This window comes from Sabethes cyaneus, chromosome 2 (genome assembly GCF_943734655.1).
Source record: "Sabethes cyaneus chromosome 2, idSabCyanKW18_F2, whole genome shotgun sequence".
Taxonomy (NCBI): domain Eukaryota; kingdom Metazoa; phylum Arthropoda; class Insecta; order Diptera; family Culicidae; genus Sabethes; species Sabethes cyaneus.
In genome coordinates, this window is record NC_071354.1 from 18,081,346 (window position 1) to 18,097,646 (window position 16,301).

General features: G+C 41.1%; 1 protein-coding gene across 1 annotated transcript; it reads right to left on the bottom strand.

Moving 5' to 3' along the window:
• Positions 1 to 1,921: 1,921 nt before the first annotated feature.
• On the bottom strand, positions 1,922 to 12,464 carry LOC128736910 (uncharacterized). The gene is made up of 6 exons (XM_053831420.1): positions 11,449 to 12,464; positions 3,920 to 4,190; positions 3,543 to 3,860; positions 3,269 to 3,481; positions 2,348 to 3,199; positions 1,922 to 2,284 (listed from the first exon to the last, which is right to left on the bottom strand). The coding sequence occupies exons 1-6, from the start codon at positions 11,524 to 11,526 to the stop codon at positions 1,932 to 1,934; spliced, it is 2,085 nt and encodes a 694-aa protein (XP_053687395.1). The 5' UTR covers positions 11,527 to 12,464; the 3' UTR covers positions 1,922 to 1,931.
• Positions 12,465 to 16,301: the final 3,837 nt, after the last annotated feature.

Below are 16,301 nucleotides of genomic sequence, written 5' to 3' on the forward strand. Positions count from 1 at the left end.
CCATCACTGCTGACCCATCTTCGCCTTTTTATACGCTGGGCATTGGAAGCCTCCCGTAGTGTGGTCATTTCTCTTTGAATTTTTGCAGAGCATACACCTCGGTGGCTTTGCGCAGTCGCTTGCAAAATGGTCATTCTCGCCGCATTTCCGACACGATCTGGATCTATCCGTACCTCCACAGTTACGCGCCTGATGACAGAAGCCCTAGCACCTGAAACAACGTTCCATTTCCTTGGTTACACGAGGGATGGCTTTCAGAACACACACGGACCACCCAACTTTAATTTTGTCCTTCATCAGTAGCTTGGGCGCTGCTACCACTGAGAGACGAATCGTCGCCGTCTGTGTTCCGCCATATGCCTTCCTAAGCCGGATTTCCATCGGTACGTCGCCCAATTCGCACTGTACCTTCAAACGCATTCCTTAACTCCTGTTCAGTGTGTGTGTGTGTGTGTGTGTGTGTGTGTGTGTGTGTGTGTGTGTGTGTGTGTGTGTGTGTGTGTGTGTGTGTGTGTGTGTGTGTGTGTGTGTGTGTGTGTGTGTGTGTGTGTGTGTGTGTGTGTGTGTGTGTGTGTGTGTGTGTGTGTGTGTGTGTGTGTGTGTGTGTGTGTGTGTGTGTGTGTGTGTGTGTGTGTGTGTGTGTGTGTGTGTGTGTGTGTGTGTGTGTGTGTGTGTGTGTGTGTGTGTGTGTGTGTGTGTGTGTGTGTGTGTGTGTGTGTGTGTGTGTGTGTGTGTGTGTGTGTGTGTGTGTGTGTGTGTGTGTGTGTGTGTGTGTGTGTGTGTGTGTGTGTGTGTGTGTGTGTGTGTGTGTGTGTGTGTGTGTGTGTGTGTGTGTGTGTGTGTGTGTGTGTGTGTGTGTGTGTGTGTGTGTGTGTGTGTGTGTGTGTGTGTGTTTGTGTGTGTGTGTGTATGTGTGTGTGTGTGTGTGTGTGTGTGTGTGTGTGTGTGTGTGTGTGTGTGTGTGTGTGTGTGTGTGTGTGTGTGTGTGTGTGTGTGTGTGTGTGTGTGTGTGTGTGTGTGTGTGTGTGTGTGTGTGTGTGTGTGTGTGTGTGTGTGTGTGTGTGTGTGTGTGTGTGTGTGTGTGTGTGTGTGTGTGTGTGTGTGTGTGTGTGTGTGTGTGTGTGTGTGTGTGTGTGTGTGTGTGTGTGTGTGTGTGTGTGTGTGTGTGTGTGTGTGTGTGTGTGTGTGTGTGTTTATATTTGTTGCGTTTGACTTTACTCGTCTGCTTGTCGGAGATAGTGAATAAAAGTAGTGAAATCCACATAACACGATTTTCTCTGTAACCACCAATCATCAAAAGTATCGAAAGAAAGGCCTCGTTGTCATCAAGTTTCTTGCTAAATTTTAATAGAATCGAACAAACAGTTCAAAAATTATGCTTAACAATGTGTATTGGCTAGTCGAACGTTTCTAAGAGATGGTCAAACTGACTTATGCGCTATTAGTTAAACATGACTATGATAGTATTGCAACATAGATAACTACTGAAACGTTTTTTTTTATTACACGTTTAATTTTAAAGTTATGAGCGATCGTGGACAACACATTAAAATTTTTAATTGATTTAACGATCTCAAAAATAATTCGCCTGGATTCAATAATTCTAGCATCAACCAGGAGTACCTAAACAAAACTTCAAAAAACTTATTTCTTTAATCGCCGGTAAACTATGTTAAAGTACGTACGTAAGCGGCTGCGTCTAAGCCACTTAAAAATTTTAAAAGTAATAAATCAAACTTAAAACTGCTGCGGCAAACTATAATGCTTCATTTTGTAAATGCAAACCTTTAGTTTGCAACCAGGCTGCTATACATTAATTGTATTACTTTTAAACCAAGACGATTCGATATGTTTTGAAATTACAAAAGCTCAATTCAAAAGAGCACAAATTATATTCTAAATTAAAAAATACTACCTAAAATCACGCTCGATCACGATAAAGCTACACCGGCGGCAGCCTCCAGATGTTTCTGGCGGGATTTCCGCTTCACGTAGGCCATTTCGATTGCCCACATCACCAGCGTTACGATAGTGAACGCATTGATGAACAGAATGCTTTTCGAGTAGCTACCGGATAGGTCCCGTATCAGTCCCACCAGCGGACCGATCATCATCAGGATCATTCCGTTCATCATCATCTGGATGCTGGAAGCTGCCGGTAACCGTTTGATCGGTATATAACTGGGTATAACCACACCCATATAGACCGTCCGTACACCTTTGGCAACTCCGAGAAAGAAAGCAACGGCAATCATTTCAGCATAGTTGCGTGCTATGAGAATGCCTGAAATGCAAAAATGCAGTCAAATTAAAGTTAGTGCAGCAAAAATAGCGTAAATGAACTCACTAAATCGAAACACGATCAGCATGGTGAGGGAAATCATATACATGATGCGAGGTGACAATTTCAGAAAATCTCCTACAAAAGGCGAAATGAACCGAAAAATTAGATCTGCTACCGCCAGTGTCGACATAATCGATGCAATATGCTCCGTTCCGTAGCCCAGGTCGCTCAGAATGAACGGAGTCATCAGCGAGAAATTGATCTCTGCAAAAACGGAGACCGCCATTCCCAACATAATATTGACGTAGATTTTGTCTTTTAGCAATGTGAGATCGAAAAGTGTGACTACCTTCTGAAGAAAAGTTTTCTTCTGCTGATTTGGCACTCCACCATCAACGTTGTCTAATTTGAAGGTGGTGGTCTTTGGCACGGGTGCTCGCGGAGGGGTGGGTCGATCCAGCTGACGCATGATCGACGGGAATCGATTGTCTTCGGTAAGCCCTTGATTTTCACTTAAAACTGGAAGCTTCGATTGTGAAACTGCTGGAAGCACAAGTGAACTATCGCGAATAGTAAGATTAGAGCCACTTCGAGCTCCTGAGTACCGGTCGTCGAAGATTCGTAGTGAACTGCTCAAATGGACAGAATCGTCCGATTTTTCGAACCATCTTTTGTTGTTCGGCGAACGCCGTCCTCCGAAAATGCCGGAAAGTTTTCGTTTCGGCATAACGGTATCCATTGAATTTCTTCGTTCTCGTTCATCGAAGATTTTCATGGAGCTACCCAAATGCACTGATTCGTCGGAAGCCGCCTGAAACCATCGTCGCGGTTCCTTTGTAGTTTGCAAGTTCTGTGATCCAGATTTGAACGCTAAATTGTCAACCAGTGATGGGCTCCTCTGTACGGGATGAAACACTGATTAAAATGACATATGAATTAATAACAGTTTCCAGCTCAAAGTCACGCAGCTTCAACGAAACGAACCTTCGCTTTTGGCCCGCGATAGAACGACCAGGGCAGCCATCGATTCGCGCCGTCGAATTTGGGAAGTCTGCTCGAATCCGTAGATGCTCTGTGCGTCCGTTTCATGATCGGTGAGAAAGCTGTGTTCCTCCAGGTAACCGTCCTCGTCGTCCGATTCAACCTCTAAAATGCCATTCTCGGTGTTACTGCGACAGTTTTGTGCTTGAGCCGTTGCTAAAATGAAAAAAAAAATGTAGCGAATAATATTACCCCGAGCTGTCAGGAAATTTTGTACCATCAACAGCTGAGCTTTTCTCATCGAAAGTATCTTTTCCGACGAGGCAGTCTTGCTTCGGTTCTACGGGGACCATGTGCCATTTGACGGGTTGCAAAAGCAGCGCTGCTGCGATTATGTGGGTTGCCAATGCACCAATAATGAGTAAACAACTTCTCGGATCATACAGTCCAACGAGAAGCGAAACCAACTGAGGTAGCAGAATCGGTCCCAGTCCAGTGATGGTCAATGCGACTCCAGCTGCTTTGTTCCTTCGAGTGACGAAGTAGGTGTTCAAAGCCAATGAAAACGACGAATTGCAAAACCCCATCCCGAGAGCTAGAATTAAATTGAGCATTCAAGTTTAATCTTCCAAGAGGAAGCGTACATCATCGTACATGCAATAATACTGTAAGTTATGATAAAATGCGCAAACGTTTGTGCGGTGGAGGTGAGCATCAGTCCCAGTGAGAACATTAGTCCGCCTACGGCGGCCACCTTCCGGAAGCCAAAGTTACGCAGCAGAGGACCGTTGAAGAGACCGAGCGTCATGCCAACCGACGATGCCAAGTTGATAATCAGTGAGGCACCCGTGGCGGAAATGTGAATCTCTTTGAAAGTGTCCTTGAAAATAAGGCCAAAACTTTGCAGCACCGGAATGATCATGATCTGTGGACAGAAGCAAAAAATTAAAATAATTGGTACTTCTCCTAATTTTTGATGTTAATTCTTTGAAGTGATTTTGAAGAGTTTGAATACTGGCAATTTTATGTAAAAATGAAAAAAAAATATTTTCTCAATTGCAAAACTGCAAATCATATGTACCTAATTTAGTTGGTCAACATAGTTGACAAATATTTGCGATGGCATAAGTCTTGATTAAATTGGCATCATTGGCCCCACTTCCAGATTTTGTTTGTTCCATGTCTCTAATAATGACGGCAAAGATAAGGCGAAGCTCACATGCAGACTACATCTGACTGAGGCCTGCCTGATATCCAACATCTAGTCAATCCAGCTTAGTGACAAGGAAAAAGCAATGACGCAAAGCATGGCATTATATGTAATTCTCAACGCCCGGCCCGGTAGGTACGCAAAAATATCAGCTGGAAGCACCATGCTTGAGATGACAGATAAATTTACGGTCACATTGACGCCTGGTGCTGTAGTAAGTCATGATAATGATTAGCTAGGATTTGTTTACGTAAAATTAAAGATAACGAGCGTCGAGCAACTGAGAATGTCTAGATTCAGATGGTTATAGATTTATTTTAACAAATCGATTTATATAATAATATGGAAATTAGTATTAGCAAATTAATATTTTTAAGGTTACAAGCGATCAAATTTCTTTAAATCTGTTTCTGAAATTCCTATCCTGTTAGTGTTTATGTTTGCTACAATAGAGACCGTTTTAAATCACCGATATTATCAGTTGACACCCAACAGCTTATCGGAATTTACAGCAGTCCAAGCAAGTGACTCATTGGGAATACATTTCTATATGAAATGTATAAAAAATTAGCACACTTGTTTACAGTTTATCATTCGGCTACAATTTACAAAACATTCTGCTTTATTTCGAACAAATGGTACAAAACACGCTTTATTTCGTGTACGTTTAAAATATAGCTTGTACAGGGAAAAAATCATACACACGGAAAATAGTGACGTTCACTGAATAAGGTTTTGCAAGGTGACGTCACGAATGAACCGGAATGAACGCAATTCACCCATTTGACATCCACTCGTGGTTTGTTTACTATTTGTTAGACGAACGCGATATGTATAAATTGGAGTTTAATGTTTTAGAAGCGTATTATCCAGCAGTGTCGCCCTCCAAACTACTCGGAATGGCAGTTTTTGTGCTTTTCTGACTGCCGTTAAGGCCTTTAAGCAATATTCAGTTTCAACATGTTAACCCACGTTCCAAGTCCATGTAAACAAACCACTGATAGACGTCAAAGAAGTGAGGTTATGCTCGCCAGTGCAAAACCTTATTGTGCTGAGAATGTATGAAATCGCAGCAGACATTCGTTGTCACGTTAATTTGTTTACATTGGTTTACATCTTAGCGTCACTGAAACAAACGTCGTTATCCCAGAAGTGCAAATCGCTTTCGACCTGATCGAGCCACCTCGTAGGTTGGGTCATTCTAATCCTGGTGCCGAGAAGAGAACCGTTTTAAACGCATCAATCGCAACCTACCGACTTTCGCCAGATGTACGATTGGCCTGTGACTCGTGATTCATCCGCCTCCGGCACTTTGCGCTTTCTATTTGTACTCCACCGAATATCGTCTGTAGTACCTTCCGCTGGAACACGACCAGGGCTCATGTGTTCTCCGTGAGCGGCGTTATAGGGTCAAGTCCATAACGAACTACCAAACTAATAGGCGTTTGTTAATTATCAGCTTCGTACGGTGGCATACGCTTCTTGATCGTAGCATTTTTCGAAGGGCAAAGTAGGCCCGATTTCCAGCTCGAAAGTTTTGCTGAATCTTTTTACTAGCGTTGTTGTCCGCAGTCACTAAAATCCTAAATATGTCTGTCTTCTTTGAGCCACTACTAGTACTCAAGTATTTGGTATTCGATGCATTGATTTTTCAATCTTTCTAGTCTCCGTTTTTAATCTTTAGTAGGCCGTAGATAGCCTCCGCTACCACAGAGATGCTAGAAGTGATGTCAAAGTCATCTGTGAAAGCTAGGAGTTGGTGTACTTTTGCTAAAGATCATTTCTCCCGTTTCGATGACCGCCCTGGAAACTCGCATGCAGCAAATCACTCGCACCAGGGTACCAACCGCGTCAATTTGTCCGGAAAAGCGTGCTCGTGCATTATCTACCTTAGCTGTCTGCGCTTGACTGTATCGTATGCTACCCTAAAATCCACGAAAATATGATGCGTGAGCACCTTGTACTCCCGTCATTTCTGGTGGATTTGTTGGAGAATGAAAATTTGACTCGTAGTAGCACGAGCCCTCATAAAGCATGCCTGCAGCCTGATACTACCTTAATCTCTTGTCATTGGGGATAATCAACGTTTTGCAGATGAGAAAACCCACACCTTCCATCCACAAATTCTTGAAATTATCCAGTGAAGTGCCGTTACTAGTGATTCATTACGATTTTTAAAGAGCTCTGCCGGGAGTGGGTCCTTTCCGGCGGTTATACATAGTTCACCTTTTTCACTCTAGATTTCTCCATCTAGTAACGCGATTGCGGCTGTTGATAGTTTTTAGCGCACATGTACTACTATTAAGTAATGATCCGAGTCGATATCCGCATCCCGTAAGAAGTGTATGGTAAAACCGGCCGGCCGATGAGACTGTTCCTTGACTAGGTGATCTCCATGTGGCGTTGTGGATATCTTTGTGAGAAAGAAAGGCCTCGAGAAGCCTCAAAGTTGATGCATCGGTGGCGTTTATCATTCGTTTCGGTGCATAGCCTATGAGGCCTGACCATTAGTGTCAGAACAGAGAAGAATAGAGAGACTAGATCTGCGGAAAAAATAACCCACCATCTAAAAAACCCGACCCAGCAAGCACCAACTCGTATATCAATTTAGGAAATCTATCGTAAATATCCCTTAACAAATTCGAAATCGTCTAAAGCTTGATAAAGTGGGTCCAAGATGATTTTTTATCGTATTTAATGATAATAACTGAAATACATACGATTTTCAGCCCAAAATTGTATAGCATTACGAAGCGAGTCGCGCTCAATCGGATATTATCGTATATAAATGCTTATATAGTCGTAACGCTTCTAATTATTGCTAATTACGTATATCGCCTCCAAACTAGTACGGATATGCTAATTTTGCGCATCAAATAAGATTTATTAGCATGTAAGGCTTGTTCGCGACAAAATCTGGACACCTCAATTTTGCAATAAAACAAATTTGCTAGAAGTTTAATCCACGAAATAATTTTATATCATTTATGTGTGTATCGTTAATAATTATCAAACAAATTAACATTACTTATTTGGTCTGCATGAAAAACTGGTGAACTTTGGAGTTTACCCTTGCCATGAGGGTCAGTGCAGACTTGTTGGCAACCAATTTAGCTGCGTTTGTCCAAAATTTTCGATATTTATTTATAGTTGTTGCTTGTTGTTTGTGCTGGAACAGGACATACGTTTCATCATCCATTATAACACAAGGAAACTTCGTTAAATATTCGCTATAAACCTTACGAGCGCGTGTTTTGGCCGTCGTATTTTGCTTATCATTATGGTTTGGCACACCTTCCTCACCTTGAAAGACTTTATGCCTTGTCGTTGCTTAGAAGTGTGCACGAATGTTGGCGTCATTTTTATTTTACGAGCAATGGTACGTACAGAAAGATCTGGTCTCCACTGTAATATTTGTTTTAGCTTCACATCCTTGTGGTGGTTCCTCAGATCCGTTTTTGTTCCACTTCCCTTCTTCCTAGCTGTTGTCAAGCGAGTATCGAACGATTTTAAAACACTGTGAACAGTGCTTGGAGGAAATCCAAACTTTTTGGCAAATTTTCTTGACGAGAGATCCGGATTTTCATTGCGACCGCACACAATTGCTTTTCGCACCTGCTCTTCTTTCGACGCCATTTTACGCTGAGCGCTTGTAATATAAACAAGCGTTACATTTTCAGAAAGAACAGACATACGTCTACCACTCTGCAAAATATTTCACTCATTGTTAATGTATTTCCGAAGCTGTGTGTGTTTAGGGGTGTCCAAATTTTGTCGCGAACAAGCCTTATATCTGTAAGTAATGCTGATTTTTATCTTTTATATACGTACTAGCTGACCCGACAGACTTCGTATGGCCACAAATTAAACTGTGTTGTACATAAATCGTGAATCTCGGATGACCTTTGGCACAAACTCGAGTTTTGCAAGTTTCTGAGGAAATCAAGCGTAGATAATTCATTTTGGCAGTTACGTAACTATGGAAGCATGTGTAGTTTAATATACAAAATCGGAATTTTTGCTCACAGTAAAGTAGATTAGTAGCACTTAAATATTCGCCGCCGTGATTGTATAACATTTCGCCAAATACCACTTCACGGAAACCCTTTTCGGGGAAAGTACCATTTCGATGCTCGGATTGATCCTCTCCTTACTCGCTTTTGCTCGTTCGGACCAAACTGAAGGAAAGTAATAGAGGTCAGTAGACCTAGGAAAACAAATAAACCTAGAGAGAGGTAATTTCGGCGAGGGGGGGGAGCTGTAGATGGTTTTTGGTGGTCTAAATTCATGCCTCCAAAACCCCTCACATGCCAAATTTGGTTCCATTTGCTTGATTAGTTTTCGAGTTATGAGGAAATTTGTGTTTCATTTGTATGGGAGCCCCCCTTCCCTACTCTTAGAAGGAGGGGTCTCGGTACACCATAGAAAAAATTCTGGCCTCCAAAAACTCCCAAATGCCAAAGTTGGTTGCTTTTGCTTGAGTAGTTCTCGAGTTATGAGGAAATTTGTATTTCATTTGTATGGGAGCCACTCTCCTAAAGGGGGGAGGGGTCCTAATTCACCATAGAACAAAATCTTGCATCCAAAAACCCCCTCATGCCAAATTTGGTTCAAGTTGCTTGATTATTTCTCGAGTTATGCTCTAGTTATACAGAAATTTGTGTTTCATTTGTATGGGAGCCCCCCTCTTGGTGGGGAGAGAGATCTCTAACCATCATAAGGACCTTCCCCGGCCCCAAAACCCCCTACATGCAAATTTTCACGCTGGTCGGTTCAGTAGTTTTCGATTCTATAAGGAACATACGGACAGACAGAGTGACAGAAATCCATGTTTATATATAAGATGAAAATGCTAGCTGTGGAGTACGAGGAGCACTTGTTCGCCGGCGCAGAGGAGAGATTCGCCTGCAACGAAACACAGAGTTTCTACAAAACGGTGATGTGCTGGAATTGTGCCATGTCTGTCATATGCAATGATGGTGCAGGCAACTTGCTTACTGAGACTTACTGAGCCAAGTTGTAAAGCCACCAACACAGGAAGCGGTTAAGAAGGCAATCAGTGAGCTGAAAAAGGGTAAGGCTGCTGGGAAGGACGATATCCCGGCTGAACTTCTATCTTAACTTCTAGCGTCTGTACGATGCAATCATTGTCAGGATCTGGTAGGAAGAACATATGCCCGGATGGCCGGATTCGCGCTATTTACAAAAGAACCATCGATTTGAGCGTAAAAATGATCGTAGCATTACATTGCGCAATTCTGCCTATAAAGTGCATTCCCGTATCCTGTTCTGTAGACTGAGACCGTAGCGGATTCCTTCGTCGGCAAGTACCAAACTGGTTTTCATGACTCCATGAACTGGTCCTTTCAACTGGTTACTAGACAAGCTCCGGGAGTGCAACTTGCAGGCAACTTGTACTTAATGGCGGCGTACGATTCTGTCAAACGCAATGAGCTGTGGCAGACAATGGTGGATCATGGTTTTCCGACGAAACTATTGCGCTGATTTATGCGACGCTGGATGGGGGATCATATGTCAGAATACCGAGTGAGACCTCAGCCGTTTTCGTGTCGTTGGATGAACTGAGACGCGGGGATGCACTCTCTAATCTGCTATTCAACATTGGCTTGGAGAAACGTAGAAAGGAACGGAACGATCCTCACGAAGTCTTACCTGCTTCTTGGTTTTGCGGATGACGTCGATATTTCTAGCAGATAACCAGGAAGATCCCAAAGACTTCGGAGAAGACCCCGCACCCGAAGGATGTGCGCTGTCGAGATCGACGCACGGTCCGCTGGTGTTCGAGGAGATTGGAGAACTACAGCCCAGGACCGACAGTACTGGAGGACCATAATTCGTTCGGCGCAGGATCGATGACGGACCGTCGCCAATAAAGTAAAGTAAAGTAAATTTTTTCAATGCACAAAATTTGGTCATCCATAAGGCGAATTTGCAACTTTAACAATAGAGAAAATTTGAAGCATACTGAGTTTCGTAGTAAAAGTTATAGGATAATCAGCACTATAATTGCTCGGAAATGAAATTAGGAATTACAATTGTGCAGAAAGAAATCAAAATAATCCCAAACCGTATGTTCTTTCACTGTTTGAGGCGTATTCTTTCAAAGTAACTAATAATATGCACCAAACTGACCCAAAATTGCAGTTTTAGCTAGATATACACTTTTTTCCTGATTAATGAATATTAAAAAAAATACCAGTTAAAATATGTTTGAAATAATTAATCAAATATTTGAAAATCAGACTATATGATTGTTCTGATAAATGGTTTATTTTATAGTCCGTCAGTTACCCAAAATGTGGAACGACTGTAACTTCAATTCGCGAAATAGCGGTAAGTTATTGCAATAGATGATTTCCAATAAGTTCTTATCAAAAACGCATTAAGAGAACGTTCTGTATGGGAAATTCCCGGTGAATCATCAGAGGTCATATTACTGATACTTTACTATCTCTCAATAACTAAGCCTATTAATTTTCTTACAGTTAATTAGTTTTCTTACAGTCAACATCCCAAATTTGAACATTGTCGGCTTAAAAGCCCTTGTCTCAATCTCGTTATTGAAGTTTTCCGCGATTTTATTCACCAAATAATTTCAATTTAATCTGATATCTTCGACAGTCTTGATAAAGTACGACACCACGTGCTTCCATTTTTATCGCAATTTGAATTCGCCAACCACAAAGCTCTAAAGATCACACATACAACCTGATAATTCAAGTTTTAATTAAAATTAACAACGACGATACTGGATAGTTATCCAATAACGGTTTCGTGACATGTATGTGCCAAAATTCAAACCCAAACAAACAACATGAAAGAGGCGCACCGAGCCAATACGAGTTACTTGCCAGTTTTATCGGTTTGCTAAATCAATGTGACTTACGGTGCTAAAAATATACTTAAGAATATATGTCTAACAGAAGTTATTTGGTCGTGAATACACACTTACATTAGCCATTCCATAGGCAAACGCCACCATCCAGCCCCAGCCGCCGTCCGGCGGACGCAGCTGGGCAATTTCGGCCATTATTGCTACGCAAAATCTTATATCCGTGCCACTTATTACAGAACAAACAGCTGTAATCTCTACACAGTCACGTAGACACTCCGCCGCTATCAGCTGGAAGAGTACACTTGTTTTTCAAAATGATTCTGCAACTATTGAATACACAATACAAATATCGTCGCGTCATAAAAATAGCATGTAACATTTTTAGTTCCGAACATCACAATTAAGGCTAACACCAGCTATTCGTGGATAGTCTGGAGTAACTAGTCCACGAGTGCACTACTCTCGGGTCTTTCACTGCTCTACGAGCAAACAACAACCATGCTGTTACCGATGCACCCAATGATATTCCCTCGCACACCGCTCCGAAATGCCATTATCACTTTTGATTAGACTGATTACGTTTAGTTATTTGTTACACTTCACTTGTTCGCTCCGGGCTTTATTTTCTTCAAACTAGATTCGGCTGTATGTTAATGCCATATACTAACTCACTTATTCCCCTCAGCTACTATTTCGAATTCCACTGAAAATCCAAAGGGTTTCAAATTAGCATAATTCAACATGAATTATGCTAATCGTGAACTATTCGTTCGTTTATCTTAAGCACAAGGTTCGCTGCGGTCCTCAATGCACCTTGAGAATCGACGAAACGATTGAGCAATCAGAGAACCCGCGGCTACGGGCAGCGTCGGTTCGAGGTTCGGCACTATACTGAACAGCGCCAGCGTTAAACACCATGCGATAGCCAGAAGTCGTCCCCTTCTGCCGTCTGCGCACGGTTAAATCACGAGGTTGGTGGTCCTGATAAACTGCGACCGGCAGCGCCGGCTCAATTGGACGGGCAGAGTGCCGCGCAGCGCGATAATAGCTTTTTATCTTGCCCAGCATGATCTGTTTGGTGCACCAAACACAAACACAGCTCCTTCGTTGTCGGTAGCCACTGACTGACCGACCGCTATCTATCGGAGACAGAAATGAAAAGAGAGTGCGAAAAAAAAGTGCGAATTAATGTCTTATCTTTATATCCGATTTAAGGCTTCGATGTTTCCGCGGTAAGGTGCAAAAGAGCACATGATTCAGTCTTAGCAATGTCTGCGTATTAATTACACCCTAATAAGAGATGATGATTTAATTGGAAATTTGTGCTAACAAATTAACACACGCTTAAAAGATTCACAATTTAATTTAGAGGTAACTTACCAGAAAACTAGAAATTGTTAAGTGAAGAAAGGTAAACAAAGACTTAGAAAACTTTATTAGTGACCACGATAAAGTTTTTCTTTACCTTCAGCGTCCAGTGGTGTTTCACCTAAGTTCATGCTATTATCGCATGCGTTGGTTGTTATTCGAGCTGTGTCCGTAATTCAAAAATGATCTGTCAGCTCTGATACAGATTACAACTTCCGATCTATCAATCAACGTAGTATAGTTACTGAACCCTCTATTGAATTCTACGGTTGATAAATTCGAAAACAAAATACACAATCAATATCGTTTCATAGTGAACCATTTTGTTTAAACAGTTCCGAAAAGATATAGTTACAACATTGAAACGCATCACTTTATACCAACAAGATTTTCGTGTCCGAATTTTTTCGTATTCAACTGTTATTTTTAGTTGTTACTTCCGCGCAATGTTTGCGACTTTGAATAATATTCTGCACTTCTCTCTGCCACAGCACTGAAGGGCACTGACCTTGTTATTTCACCTACATTGTTTAGCCGTCTGACACGTGCCCTGCTCACCACCCGGTTGCCGTTATCAGGTTATCAGAAGGAACTTAATATAACACCAAGACAGTAGTCAGTTGTCGTCTGCTACAATCTGCAACGATCGCTGTTCTGTGTCAGAATGTCACAGTGGTTGCAGTTTATTTGTGTAACGTAAATTACATTACCTTTGACCCACTTTCGCTTTTTGATACTCGGAACAAGCCCTCCGACTTTTTACTATAACAAATTTACTATTTACAACCGACGCACAGTGGGCAAAACCGACCGAAAAAACGAAACTTTTTGTTGCCGCTGTTTTCAAGAGATAAAAAGTGATTTTTCTTATGTAAAAAATCACGAGAAATCGATTGTTGACGGGCTCAACGCGCGGAAATGACGGGAAGTAAACTATTTTGCCCCATTCACCACTATTTTTTAATAGTTTTGAACTTTCTCAGATTTCAGTACAAGGTGTGGGGTAAAACAAGGCAAAACATTTCCTAACACGACATTTTGGTGAAAAGCTTGATTGTCGTTCGATCTTTGGCTTTTTAAACCTTCCCAACAGACATGCCTTCTTGAAAATCTCTGGTAAAACTTTCACGTTGGCATTTTGCCTGTAGTACAAAAACCTTGAGTAAAATGGGGCAAAACGGACTTCTAGGTTAGGTTGTATTAAAATAAAATTGTTCATATACCTTTTTCCTAACATTTTTTTCTTTTCTTTACCATAGAATCTCAAATTAGAGAGAGTTTGTATATAATTCTTTCAAAACTATTAAAAAACAGGGGTGAGTGGGGCAAAATAGGCTACTTCCCGTCATTTCCGCACGTTGAGCCCATCACCAATCGATTTCCCGTGATTTTTTGCATAAGAAAAGTCGCTTTTTTCCTCTTAAAAACAGAGGCAACAAAAAGTTCCGTTTTTTTCGGTCGGTTCTGCCCACTGCACTGTGCGACGGAGGGAACGGTAGAAGAAAGCGATGAAACAAAGGTGTTGAATGTAGGGTATGTTGCTGCTTCGTCATAATTGACTATTCCCGTCCTATCCAACACAAATCATTAAAAATATCAGCACTTGTATGACACACAATGCAAAACTAGTTATTCCCTAATATTTTAGTTTGTTGTCTATCATACGCGTTCAATCAAAGTGAGCTGAGATCTATTTAAATGCTTTTTATCATTAAAGAAGTCCTACTAGCCAAATTTCCTACGTTTTTTCCTGCGACGAAGAAGAAAATGTCAACTAATCGTTTTAATTTCCGTCATTCATAAATGAATATAACTCACGCAAGGCATTGTCGTTATTCTACGAGCCAGGAAAACTTGCCTGACCTGCAGAAATTTTGCAGAATAACATTTGCCATGCCGTCCTACACAAATACATGCGCGTTAGCTTTGTAAACAATGTGATTTTTAGTTCGGACGATGAAAAGTGTTGATGGACGGATTTTAAAACGGTACGATGAATTTAAGAAATAAAGTCAGTTGCGTAATTTCAATAATATGCTTTAATAACCACTATTCAGTGCTTTCAAAGTTCACGGATCGGAAGGTAAGTATGTTTTAGTCAAATCAGCACAAGAATTTTTGGAGTATTCATTAAATCCATCCAACAAATGATGAAAATTAGAGTGGCTTTACTTAGTACGGGAATTAGAAATAAACCCTATCTCTAGGCGAAACAAGAGATGACAGAAAAGAGCGGAAATTTATGTAAGGGAGCGACACTGAAGCAACGCTTATTCAGTTTGTAAAATTATCTAACCAATTTTATTTTATCTAACCACGTCAAGCGCCTAGCGGGGTAAAAGTTCGATTCACGGACGGGGCAAAAGTACGATTCATGGACGAGGCAAAAATGTATAGCTAATTATATACAGCTTTAAGGACTATATTACAGATACTAGAAATGAAAGATCTGCAGAAAACTGTGTGCTCTACAGATGTTGGCCGAAGAAAAACAATGTGTTTCCGCTGATGAAACAAAAAACAAAGGTTTGGAAAAGTTTCGATCTAACGGAGGCTGCAATACACCAGCGCAAAATATAAAAGGTGCAAATTGAGAATACTCCTTACCGAAACATAACGCAGATTGAAGATAATATGGTTTTGTTAGCTACTGCTGGGCTAATTTCATGGATTCCAGCTTCGAACTTTTGCCCCGCTGGTGGGGTAAAAGTGCGAATCTGCACTTGATCAGAAGAAAGAAGAATTTATTTTGCAAAACACTATTACCGCAGATGATTTATAGTTGAATGTGAAGACATTGAGTTACTGCATCACTATAAAATGTATTATGTTGTTGTCCTTCTTTATATCTCACGAAAATTGATGACAACTTCAAACATCGCACTTATGCCCCGCCCTACTCTAATATTGACACCTATCGGAAAAAGACGAAATCTCTTTTATCACTGAGAAAAAGCTGACATAAACGGGAAGCGAAGTTAAACTCGTTTGTCATATTTCCTTAAGAATAGACGACGATACCCCAAACAACAGAACCACGACAACTGCAATTAGGCAGGTCATAATTGCACAAGTATATGTTCTCTTTCCTACAATCTTCGCAACCCGGTCTTGTCGATAATGAAGCCAGACAATAAGCGTGCATCAAATGCATTCTGATGCAAAATGTGCTACGAATGTGTTCTCGTACCAAACACGAAACATTCGTAATAATGCGGTAAAAAATAATCCTACGAATGATAATGGAATGAATTTTTTTGATCAGCTACGAATTCAGTTTTACAACTGTGTACAACTTGTCCGAATACTCATTTGTTTCAAATGGAAGCTATAACTTTATATTCATATTTAGATATGAATGCATAGACGATTTTAGTAGTTTTTTCTCATATTACATTATGTCAGCTAAATTTTTGAAATCACGGTGCTTTTGCTTTGCCAACTGACCGCGAGTATCATATGGTGATTGAGCAAACTGTGCGAGCTAAGCAAAATCTGGCATTAATGAAAACATCATTTGTTTTACAAACAAAATTTAACTGCACGGCCCAGCTTATTCGCTTTAGACTGTGATGATTCAGCCGATAATAATTGACATATCT

Coding starts and splice junctions, on each gene's coding strand:
- LOC128736910 (XM_053831420.1), bottom strand. CDS start 11,526: ATGGCCGAAATTGCCCAGCTGCGTCCGCCGGACGGCGGCTGGGGCTGG. Junction 4,191..11,448: donor TTGCCTATGGAATGGCTAAT/GTAAGTGTGTAT, acceptor TTCTGTCCACAG/ATCATGATCATTCCGGTGCT. Junction 2,285..2,347: donor GCTGATCGTGTTTCGATTTA/GTGAGTTCATTT, acceptor TTTGCATTTCAG/GCATTCTCATAGCACGCAAC.